The 12,541-nt window shown below is 41.5% G+C and overlaps 1 protein-coding gene across 1 annotated transcript in view; it reads right to left on the bottom strand.

The window, feature by feature from the left end:
- Positions 1-12,541, bottom strand: part of ABCB11 (ATP binding cassette subfamily B member 11) — an 81,970-nt gene that overhangs the window by 10,061 nt on the left and 59,368 nt on the right. The window contains exons 19-22 of the mRNA XM_052635862.1: positions 8,940-9,044; positions 8,691-8,852; positions 5,157-5,360; positions 1,887-2,128 (exon numbers count right to left, since the gene is read on the bottom strand). Coding sequence (XP_052491822.1) covers positions 1,887-2,128; positions 5,157-5,360; positions 8,691-8,852; positions 8,940-9,044 — 713 coding nt within the window. The remainder of the gene's footprint in view (positions 1-1,886; positions 2,129-5,156; positions 5,361-8,690; positions 8,853-8,939; positions 9,045-12,541) is intronic.

Raw genomic sequence — 12,541 nt, 5'->3', positions numbered from 1 at the left:
AAGAAAGGAACATGATTCCCCTGACTGGGTCTTTGCTCTCTCTACCTAGGAAGAGTCAGCTGGAGACTTGCCTTCTTAGCAAGAAGTAGAGTTCAAATGAAGCAGATCTATGAACCATCTTATTTTAGGCTTCTAGGCTTTCTCAGCATTAACCCATATGGTAGACTGTGAAAATGCTTAATTAATCTTATTACTCTATACACATTCCTTTGCAATATGACTTTTTACTCCTCTGATATTGGGACTTCTAGTAAGAAATATAAATTTGGTCTTCTGTCAGTTTCTGGCTTGGAGCTCCTAGACCTGTGGAATTTCCCCAATTTTGAGAGGATCAATGTGTCTTTTGTTACATTAAGGAACTGGCTTTTCTAAAAACTCTGGATAACCTAAGGATGGGTTTCCCAGGTGGCACCGGGGAAAAGAATCCACCTGCCAATGCAGGAGATGCAAAAGAGATGGGCAAGTGATTCAGGTTCGATCCCTGGGTCAGGAAAATCCCCCGGAGTAGGAAATGGCAGTACACTCCAGTATTCTTTCCAGGAAAATTCCATGGACAGAGGCACGTGACAGGATACAGCCCATGGGGTCCCAAAGAGTCAGACACGACTGAGTGACTAAGCGCACGCACACAACCTAAGGATGGGGCCTGGTTGCCAGGAGAGTCAACCATGTGATCAGAGAGATGGAACTTCAGTCCCTTCTCAGACCTCAGGGAAGGGAAGAGGCTGGATATTGACTTTGACTGATGGTCAATGATTTAACTAATCAGGTCTAACAAGATGGAGCCTCCATAAAAGACCCCAAAGACAGAGTTCATAGAGCCTCTGGTTTGGAGAAGATGTGGAGATCTGGGGAGAGTGGCGTTCCTGGAGAGAGTATGAAAGCTCCAAGCCCTTCCCACACAGCACACCCTTTGGGTCTCTTCCATCTGGCTGTTTCTGAGCTGTGTGCTGTGTGTGTTCAGTCATGTCAGACTCTTTGTGGCCCTGTGAGCCTGCCAGGCTCCTCTGTCCGCGGAATTTTCTAGGCAAAAATACTGGAGTCGCATGCCATTTCCTACTCCAGGGGATCTTCCCACCTAGGTATTGAACCCACATCTCTTGCATCTTCCTGCATCGGCAGGCAGATTCTTTATGACTACGCCACCCGGGAAGCCCAATGAACTGGTAATCTAGGAAGTAAAGTGTTCCTCTGAGTTCTATGAAACACTCTAGCATATAAATCAAAGCTGAAGAGGATGTCATGGGAACCCTGGGTCTCTAGCTGGTTGGTGAGAAGCACAGGAGGTGACCTAGGCTTGCGCTGGTATGGAGGACTGAGGGAGAGGCAGTCCTGTAGCACCAAGTCCTTAACCTGCGAGAGGAGCCCGTGCTACCTCCAGGTAAACAGTGTCAGTATAAACTGAACTGTAGGACGTCCACCCAGTGTCAGTGCTGTGTGATAGCAGCATGGGCAGAAAGGAGAAACATTTATCAGACCCTCTCATCAAAAGATGGGTTACATTCCTCTTTCCTTTGAATCTGGGCTTTGTCATATAGAACTTTCTTTGGCTAAAGAGATGTTAGAAAATGTGATGCATGCAGAGACTTGGCAAGCACGTGCACACTGGGGCTGGTAATCTTCTGTCTTCCAAGAGCACAAAGCAAAGAAAACAGGCTGCTAACAGGCCACATGGAGACAGAAGGCCACTCAGGAGCCTAACTGAATCAGCACAGTCCAGAACTATTACCACCCTGAAAACCCACAGAATCTTTAAGAAATAATAAATCTCAGCTGTTTAAGACACCAAGTTTGGGATGGTTTAAATGGCAGCCACTAACAAATCGGACCAGACTATTCCTCCCTTGAATGTTGATCTTTTATGATTTTAGCCAGACATTCCTCACCTGAACACATAGCTGAAATGGAGCCCTTCATTGGGAATTAAGTAACCTCCATATCTGTAGGAAGCAGAATTAGCAACAAACACAATGCACTGGGAAAAACCAAAGCAGAGTCCGTAAATATTCGCTTTTCGGAGGGCTGTCTTGTATGGCTTCTCCAGTTCTGCCTCAAACGCTTCTATAAACTGCCTCTCCTTTCCAATCCCAGCCACAGTACGGATATTACTGAGGGCTTCATTTGTAATCTGAAGAAGGAAAAAGAGCTTTAGAAATAAAAGAGCAGAGCTAACTACTTTCATGACATTTTCAGTGGTTACATGGATTAGATCCAGTGCAAATGGCAGAAGGTGATACACATCACATCTTCTGGGAACACAAAGCAGTTGCTGGAAATCAACTTGACTAGACCCTGAGACATCCTATCAGTTCAAGTTCTACTCACTACTAACAAAGGTCTGTCTAGTCAAGGCTATGGTTTTTTCAGTAGTCATATATGAATGTGACAGTTGGACTGTGAAGAAAGCTGAGTGCTGAAGAATTGATGCTTTTGAACTGTGGTGTTGGAGAAGACTCTTGAGAGTCCCTTGGACTGCAAGGAGATCCAACCAGTCCATCCTAAAGGAGATCAGTCCTGGGTGTTCATTGGAAGGACTGATGCTGAAGCTGAAACTCCAGTACTTTGGCCACTTGATGCGAAGAGCTGACTCATTGGAAAAGACCCTGATGCTGGGACAGATTGAGTGCAGGAGGAGAAGGGGTCAACAGAGGATAGGATGGTTGGATGGCATCACCGACTCAATGGACATGGGTTTGGGTAGACTCCAGCAGTTGGTGATGGACAGGGAGGCCTGGCGGGCTGTGGTTCACGGGGTCACAAAGAGTCAGACATGACTGAGTGACTGAACTGAACTGAAGAGAACATGGCTTCATTGCCTCTAACTGTTGAGGAAGAGAGGAGAGGGAGAAAAATGGTACAGAAGGCTCTCTTTATGAATTCATTTGAAATGTCCAAAATGGTTTCTTTAGATGTGTCTGAGACAGAAGATTGTTTACATAATATAAATTTAAAATATTAGATTTTATTTCTTAAAATTATCCTGACAAAATATTATGTAAGAAAAGTTAAGTATAAAGCTTATTTTTCAGTCTATACTATGAATTTGTATTTGTTTCAGTCCCTCATTTCAGTTCAGTTGCTCAGTCGTGTCCGACTCTTTGCGACCCCAGGAATCACAGCATGCCAGGCCTCCCTATCCATCACCATCTCCTAGAGTTCACTCAAACTCATGTCCATCAAGTCGGTGATGCCATCCAGCCATCTCACCCTCTGTCGTCCCCTTTTCCTCCTGCCCTCAATCCCTCCCAGCATCAGAGTCTTGTCCAATGAGTCAACTATTCGCATGAGGTGGCCAAAGTACTGGAGTTTCAGCTTTAGCATCATTCCTTCCAATGAACACCCAGGGCTGATCTTCTTCAGAATGGACTGGTTGGATTTCCTTGCAGTCCAAGGGACTCTCAAGAGTCTTCTCCAACACCACAGTTCAAAATCATCAATTCTTTGATGCTCAGCTTTCTTCACAGTCCAACTCTCACATCCATACATGACCACTGGAAAAACCATAGCCTTGACTAGACGGACCTTTGTTGGCAAAGTAATGTCTCTGCTTTTGAATATGCCATCTAGGTTGGTCATAACTTTCTTTCTAAGGAGTAAGCATCTTTTAATTTCATGGCTGCAGTCACCATCTGCAGTGATTTTGGAGCCCCCAAAAATAAAGTCTGACACTGTTTCCACTGTTTCCCCATCTATTTCCCATGAAGTGATGGGACCGGATGCCATGATCTTCGTTTTCTGAATGTTGAGCTTTAAGCCAACTTTTTCACTCTCCTCTTTCACTTTCATCAAGAGGCTTTTTAGTTCCTCTTCACTTTCTGCCATAAGGGTGGTGTCATCTGCATATCTGAGGTTATTGATTTTTCTCCCGGCAATCTTGATTCCAGCTTGTGCTTCTTCCAGCCCAGCGTTTCTCATGATGTACTCTGCATATAAGTTAAATAAACAGGGTGACAATATACAGCCTTGACGTACTCCTTTTCCTATTTGGAACCAGTCTGTTGTTCCATGTCCAGTTCTAACTGTTGCTTCGTGACCTGCATACAGATTTCTCAAGAGGCAGGTCAGGTGGTCTGGTATTCCCATCTCTTTCAGAATTTTCCACAGTTTAATGTGATCCACATAGTCAAAGGCTTTGGCATAGTCAATGAAGCAGAAATAGCTGTTTTTCTGGAACTCTCTTGCTTTTTCAATGATCCAGTGGATGTTGGCAATTTGATCTGTGTCTCCTCTGCCTTTTCTAAAACCAGCTTGAACATCTGGAAGTTCACGGTTCACGTATTGCTGAAGCCTGGCTTGGAGAATTTTGAGCATTACTTTACTAGCATGTGAGATGAGTGCAATTGTGCGGTAGTTTGAACATTCTTTGGCATTGCCTTTCTTTAGAATTGGAATGAAAACTCTAGGGTAAATAATGACTATTTCTGAATTAGGGTCCTATCCCAAAAAAGGTACAAAAGTGGGCTACCTTCTATCACTGGCATACAAAATTCTTTTGGCTTCTACCTACTTGGGCTATGTTAACTTTTCCTCTTCAAAGAGACAAACCTTAGTTGAGAGTAAATTTATTAAAAGGGGAGGGTGTATTTAAGTGTGTGCGGATGATTTCTTGTCCCTGATAAATGTCTATGCCAGATTTAATTAGAACAGTCTTCAAAGTGCATAGCTGCAGCTTAAGTGTATTCAGGATCTAAGCTGTATGTATCTCATGGTTCTCTTTGGGAAAGATATTTGCCACAAGTCTAGCAGACACTGAAGTGTGAAAGTTAAAAGTGTGTGCCAAAAAGATGGTAATTCCTTTCTATGTCGGTAGTATGACCTGGAGAAACCATTAGGTGAAAAAAAAAAAAAAGAAGAAGAACAGACAATAAAGGTAACCATCCACTCCTGCAAAAGAGGATACTATGCCAAATTGGGATGTGGGAAAAGATAACTGTATGGGAGTAAACGGAACATGTAACCTCTGTGTTTGCCCCACTATTTCTCCACATCTGCTCAATCTCATAGCATCAGAGGCATATATGATAAAGGCTAATGGGAAGTTTCTAACCATGAGTGATTGCAGGCTAACAGCTTCCTTAGGCCTATTTGTACTATTCCTTAGCAGTTTGATAGCCATGCAGCCATAAGCAGCCTGAACAGTGGGTGTAGGAGATTACCTGTCCCGCTACTTCCAGGGACTCCTTGTCATGAGTGGCAAATCCCATCAACATTCTGGTCTGTATGGCTCCCGATAAAGCCAAGAAAGGGAAGAAGCACACTATAACCAGGCTTAGCTTCCAGCTAAAGAAGAAGGCAATGATCATAGCCACAGCGATGTTAGTGAAGGCATTGACCATCATCCCGATCTGAGAGCCTGTAGCCTGCAAACCAAAAGCAATCAAACAATCTCAGATATGCAGTCTCTGATTAAACATTATGAGAAGGTTGTTTTATAGCAAAAAGATAGATTGTTTAAATTATTCTGATAAAATTGTAATATATAATATATATAAAACATAACGTTTGTCATTTTAGCCATTCCTAAAAGTATAAACCAGTGGTATTAAATACCTTCACAATGTCATGTAACCGTCACCATATTTATTCCCAAAGCTTTTTCATTATCCCTAACAAAAACTCTATACCCAATCAATATTAACACCCCTTCCTCCCTCTCTCCAGCTCCTGTTAACCTCTATCCTATTTTCTGTCTCTGTGACTTTGTCAATTCTAGGTACCACATACAAGCGAAACCATCAACATTTATCCCTCTATGTCTAGCTGATTTTACTAAGCATAATATTTTCAAGGTTCATCCATGTTAGACCAGGCATCAGAATTTTATTTATTTTAAAGTTGAACAATATTCCATAGTGAGTATATACCATATTTTGTTTATTCATTGCTGTTGATAAACACTTGAGTTGCTTTCAGCTTTTGACCATAATGAATAATGGTGATATGAACATGGGTGTACAAGTATTTGTTTGTGTCCCTGCTTTCAATTCTTTCAGGTATATATACTTAGGAATGAAATCACTGATCGTATAGTAGTAGTTCTATGTTTAAAAAAGGGAGAATCTTCTACATAATGATACCCCCGTAGAGCATTTGAACGCCGGATTAATAAAAGTATTACATCTTATTCACAGCTTCTTGGGAGCTCATCTATTGACTAATCTCATTTCATGGGTATCAGAGCTAGAGCAGTCAGTGAGAGATTAATTCTAGTGATAATGAATAACCTATAAAACTTGAAGATTGAAGTTTGCAAAAATAGTAGAAATGAGCTTATGGCTTATTTATTTAGTCTAAGGTCAAGAATAAGGTGAACTAGATACCAGAAACTCAGATGGTAGGAGTAAAATTGGTATAAACTCTTTAAGCAGCTAGATAATGCATATTAAAACCTTTCAAAGTGATTATACATTTTGATCCAATGATTACATTTTAAGAACTAAAAAAATAATCAAGAATATGCCAAGCCTGATATAAAATGATATAAATTACTTACAAGGAGGAGACTTAAATGGGAAACTCTTTAAGAAATTGTGATATATAAAAATAATGAATTATATAGTCATTAAAAATTCATCATAGAAGAATGCTACTGCTGCTAAGTCACTTCAATCGTGTCCGACTCTGTGTGACCCCATAGAGAGCAGCCCACCAGGCTCCCCTGTCCCTGGGATTCTCCAGGCAAGAACACTGGAGTGGGTTGCCACTTCCTTCTCCCATAGAAGAATATATAAGGGCAAAAATATGCTAAAATTAGGTTGCTTGACGGAAAAAAAGAAAGATTACAAAATGATACACAGAGTGTAACCCAAAGACTGTGAGAAACACATTTCCACAGAAAAAACCTATGTAAACATGTGTTAGTCGCTCAGTTCAGCTGTTTGCAATCCCATGGCCTGTAGCCTGCCAGTCTCCTCTGTCCATGGAATTTTCCAAGCAAGGATACTGCAGTGGGTAGCCATTCCCTTCTCCAGGGAATCTTCCTGACCCAGAGATCAAACCTGGGTTTCCTGCATTTCAGACAGATTCTTTATTGTCTGAGCCACCAGGGAAGTCCCAGAGAAAAAGCCTAGAAGGATCAACACGAAAAATTTACAGGGACTTTCCTCTCAGTAAAAGGATTCTATATTCCTTTGAAAATCTCCATGTCATTGTCCACATTGTTGGTTGAACTGGTAGGAGTTGAGATATACATACAGTAAGGCACCGGCAATCCAGCAAGTTTTTTCTTCCAGAAAGAGCCTCACACGCAAACCATGACTTTTTTCCTCTTTGCCTTTTTATAATGGAAAGCGAGTAGAAGTGTTGGGAGGCAAGGTGATCTCTCATCACTTTAATCCAAATGCTTGATTTTATAAAGGTGTAGCCTCACCTTGTACATGTGGGTACGTCTCCTGAACAAGGCAACAGGTTCTGGGGCTAAGAAACCACAGCTGAGTCTCCATTACTCAGATACACAGGCTTTGGAATGTGTCAGGATTCTAGGTAGCGATCATCTCCATCTCTCCCTTGATTTCCTGAACTGCTCAGAACAACTTCTCTTTTCCTAAAACTAATTTATAACCCCGAGCACCTGTGGAAGAAGGCGTTTACCTATACGCCCTCTGGGGGGCGCTATTAAGTCCCGTGTAATCCGAGCCTCGGCCTAAAAATAATCTGAGAAAGGAGACTTGGAAAAGTTCTGTTACTAAACTTGCAGGAAATCCGAAACCCTGACAGATTTCGATTCATGCTGTAACACTGATTCTCGGCACTGCTGAGGAGACAGTTTGCTTTCACTGCTGTTTGTCAGCTTTGGAAATGAGAGAAAATGTGGCTTTGGGGTACCCTAGTCCCAAGAGTTCCCATTTCATATGAAATACCTACGTAATTCTAAAAAAACCTCTTGAAAGTGAAAGAGAGGGGAAAAGCTGGCTTAAAACTCAACATTCAAAAACTAAAATCATAGCATCCATAGCATCCATAGCATTTCTTGGCAAATAGATGGGGAAATGATGGAAACAGTGACAGACTTTATTTTCTTGGGCTCCAAAATCACTGTAGATGGTGACTACAGCCATGAAATTAAAAGATGCTTGCTCCTTGGAAGAAAAGCTATGACAAATCTTGACAGTGTATTAAAAAAACAGAGACATTACTTTGCCAGCAAAGGTTCGTATAGTCAAAGCTATGGTTTTTCCAGTAGTCATATATGGATGTGAGAGTTGGACCATATAGAAGGCTGAGTACTGAAGAATTGATGCTTTTGAGCTGTGGTGTTGGAGAAGACTCTTCAGAGTCCCTTGGACTGCAAGAAGATCAAACCAGTCAATCCTAAGGGGAATCAGTCCTGAATATTCATTGGAAGGACTGATGCTGAAGCTGAAACTCCAATACTTCAGCCATGTGATGCAAACAGCTGACTCATTAGAAAAGACCCTGATGCTGGGAAAGATTGAAGGTGGGAGGAGAAGGAGACCACAGAGGATGAGATGGTTGAATGGCATCACCAACTCAATGGACATGAGTTTGAGCAAGGTCTGGGAGATGGTGAAGGACAGGGAAGCCTGGTGTGCTGCTATCCATGGGGTTGCAAAGAGTTCAGACATGACTGAGCGACTGAACAACAATTACAACGTATGTAATTATCAGAATACGCAAAGGAAAGAAAGTCTCCTCCAGTTGCGACATCCCTGGTTTCCCCCGTGGCTTACCCCTTGAACTTGGGAAGCATCTGTAGCAAGCCTTGTTGTCAGGGCTCCGGGGCTATTTCTGAGGTCATCGAACCAGCCGATATCTTGCCCTAACATTGCTCTGAAACCCAATTTACGTAGCCTTTTTGTCAGAAGTTCCCCAGATTTGGCAAAAGCATATCCCTAAAACATAAAGGAATCTTTAGTGATATTTTAACTTGCAATGGCAGAAAATAGCTAAATTGCTTGCTGAAAAATAAAATTCTTTACCTGCAAAAACTGAGTGCAAAGAGAGAGACAGCCTATTGCCACAAAGAGCAGGCACACACCATGGATCTGCGATCTTTGTTCTTCTTTATCAGGAATCGAGAAAGTCTTTGCAAGACAGTAAGCAAGGAGGTCACTTTATTATTACAAACAACAGCAAAAGAAATAAATTCAAATATGTTTAAAAGAAATTTCTCTTAGGCATTGGATTAAAAACAAGTTCACTATAAACATACTAGTATTAAACCAAAGTTAACTCTGAATATGTGTACTTTATCTGTGGAGAAGGAAGGCTGGTGAATGGAAACCACTAGTTGTGATTTAAAGAATTTTTACCTTGCTTCTTTGCCTGCTGTAGGCAATTTTATTGACTTTTCTTTGATACAGATGAAAAATATGATGAATGCTTCAAAGTCTTTACATAATAAGGTAAGGGAAAAAGAAAAGAAGAAAGGAAAGAAGTGGGGAAGTTACTTGAGAATCTAAGAATATTCTCTCCTAGTATTAGTTTTATAGTATTTATATATATATATATACAAATAATAGCATCATTAAAAAAGCAGCTGGCATGTACCCACACCAAAGCTACTAGCTATCAAGGCATTGACTGGGATTGGGTAGGACAGAAAAGCTTTCATCCATCAGAGGCTGAAGTTGCTGCCTCTAAATCATCCGAAGTTGAAAACATCCCCCTCAAAAAAATACTAAGGAAATTATGAGTGGGTTTTTTTCCAGTCTATAATAAGTGGCAAACTATATTCATAGGTATATTCTGAACTTAGAGGCACATGTTCAAGTAACTAACAATAGCCCAAGCTGTTGCAACAAGAAAATGTGAAGAACAGCTGCATACTCTTAATAACATCGCCTTACAATAGGTTTTAGGTACAACAAAACCTTCCTAATTCAGACTACATGAGGGAGCTGTGAGAGTTCAGAAAGACTATTCATTAGAGAACTGCACAATAAATCTTTATTGATTGCTCTGCATTAATTTGAATAACTAGAACAATGCCAGCAAGCAGTTGCTCAAAGCAAACCATTTATTCAATAAATATTCGAGTGCCTGCTGTATGCCAAATAAATCTCCTGAAAGCAATGTTTACTTCTCCATTAACAAGCCCTTTTTTGTGAAGCAGAAGTAACCCATTGAAATCATCACAAATTTCGAAATGGGAGGAGGTGTTCTAAATTAATGAGATGTATTGTTTCCAGGACAGAGTTTCTGGGGCCTTTATAGCTCTTACTAATAAAAGATATATTCATTCTTAATGAATGAAGTGGGTTCACAAGATGCCACAGTCATTCATCCCAGCACGGAATAACTCATGTAAGTTTATTTTACAGTTTATAAATAAAAGAACTTATATTTCAGTTTGGTTTTAAAAAACATTATACAAATCCCCCCAAACCCTAAACTGTGATGCCATAACTCTCATTCCTCCCTGTGGTTCTTTATTATAATCATGGACTATAGCACTACAGATTAACCATTTTATTTTACAGATGGGACACTAAAGCCCACAAGCTCAAGTCCTCTGTTCAGGTTTGTTTGCTGCTGCTGCTGCTGCTGCTAAGTCGCTTCAGTTGTGTCCGACTCTGTGCGACCCCATAGACGGCAGCCCACCAGGCTCCTCTGTCCCTGGGATTCTCTAGGCAAGAACACTGGAGTGGGTTGCCATTTCCTTCTCCAATGCATGAAAGTGAAAATTGAAAGTGAAGTCGCTCAGTCATGTCCGAGTCTCAGCAACCCCATGGACTGCAGCTTACCAGGCTCCTCCGTCCACGGGATTTTCCAGGCAAGAGCACTGGAGTGGGGTGCCATTGCCTTCTCCGCCAGGTTTGTTTAGCTGGTGGTTATTGCTCTGTTCTGTTCTGTTCAGTCGCTCAGTTGTATTCAACTTTTTGCAACCCCATGGACTGCAGCACGCCAGGCTTCCCAGTCCATCACCAACTCCCGGAGCTCGTTCAAACTCATGTCAATCGAGTTAGTGATGCCATCCAACCATCTCATCCTCTGTCGTCCCCTTCTCCTCCCACCTTGAATCTTTGCCAGCATCAGGGTCTTTTCAAATGAGTCAGCTGTTCGCCTCAGGTAGTCGAAGTATTGGAGTTTCAGCTTTGGCATCAGTCCCTCCAATGAATATTTAGGACTGATCTCCTTTAGGATGGACTGGTTGAATCTCTTTGTTGTCCAAGAGACCCTCAAGAGTCTTCTCCAGCACCGTAGTTCAAAAGCATCAATTCTTCAGTGCTCAGGCTTCTTTATAGTCCAACTCTCACATCCATACATGACCACTGGAAAAAGCATAGCTTTGACTAGAGGGACCTTTGTTGGCAAAGTAATGTCTCTGCTTTTTAATATGCTGTGTAGGTTGGTCATAACTTTACTTCCAAGGAGCAAGTGTCTTAATTTCATGGCTGCAGTCACCATCTGCAGTGATTTTGGAGCCCCCAAAATAGTCTTTCACTGTTTCCAGTCTCTCATTTTTTCCCCATCTATTTGCCATGAAGTGGTGGGACCGGATGCCATGCTTTTAGATTTTTGAATGTTGAGTTTTAAACCAGCTTTTCACTCTCCTCTTTCACTTTCATCAAGAGGCTCTTTGGTTCTTCTTCACTTTCTGCCATAAGGGTGGTGTCATCTGCATATCTGAGGTTTTGATACTTCTTGCAATCTTGATTCCAGCTTGTGCTTCTTCCAGCCCAGCGTTTCTCATGATGTACTCTGCATATAAGTTAAATAAGCAGGGTGACAATATACAGCCTTGATGTACTCCTTTCCCAATTTGGAACCAGTCCATTGTTCCATATCTGGTTCTAACTGTTGCTTCTTGACCTGCATACAGATTTCTCAGGAGGCAGGTCAGGTGGTCTGGTATTCCCAATTCTTTCAGAATTTTCCACAGTTTGTTGTGATCCACACAAAGGCTTTGGCATAGTCAATAAAGCAGAAATAGATGTTTTTCTGGAACTCTCTTGCTTTTCCGATGATCCAGCAGATGTTGGCAATTTGATCTCTGGTTTCTCTGCCTTTTCTAAATCCAGCTTGACCATCTGGAAGTTCATGGTTCACATGCTATTTGTGGCCTGGCTTGGAGAATTTTGAGCATTACTTTGCTAGCATGTGAGATGAGTACCATTATGTGGCAGTTTGAACATTCTTTGGCATTGCCTTTCTTTGGGATTGGAATGAAAACTGACCTTTTCCAGTCCTGTGGCCACTGCTGAGTTTCCCAAATTTGTTGGCATATTGAGTGCAGCACTTTCACAGCATCATCTTTCAAGATTTGAAATAGCTCAACTGGAATTTCATCACCTCCACTAGCTTTGTTTGTAGTGATGATTCCTAAGACCCACTTGACTTCGCTTTCTAGTATGTCTGACTCTTGGTGAGTGATCACACCATCATGGTTATCTCGGTCCTGACGCTCTTTTTTGTATAGCTCTTCTGTGTATTCTTGCCACCTCTACTTAATATCTTCTGCTTCTGTTAGGTCCATACCACTTCTTTCCTTTATTGTGCCCATCTTTACATGAAATATTCCCTTGGTATCTCTAATTTTCTTGAAGAGATCTCTAGTCTTTCCCATTGTATTGTTTTC

Source organism: Budorcas taxicolor, chromosome 2 (assembly GCF_023091745.1).
Source record: "Budorcas taxicolor isolate Tak-1 chromosome 2, Takin1.1, whole genome shotgun sequence".
NCBI lineage: Eukaryota > Metazoa > Chordata > Mammalia > Artiodactyla > Bovidae > Budorcas > Budorcas taxicolor.
The sequence above is the reverse complement of the archived record's forward strand: the minus strand, read 5'-3'. Positions and strand labels throughout refer to the sequence as shown.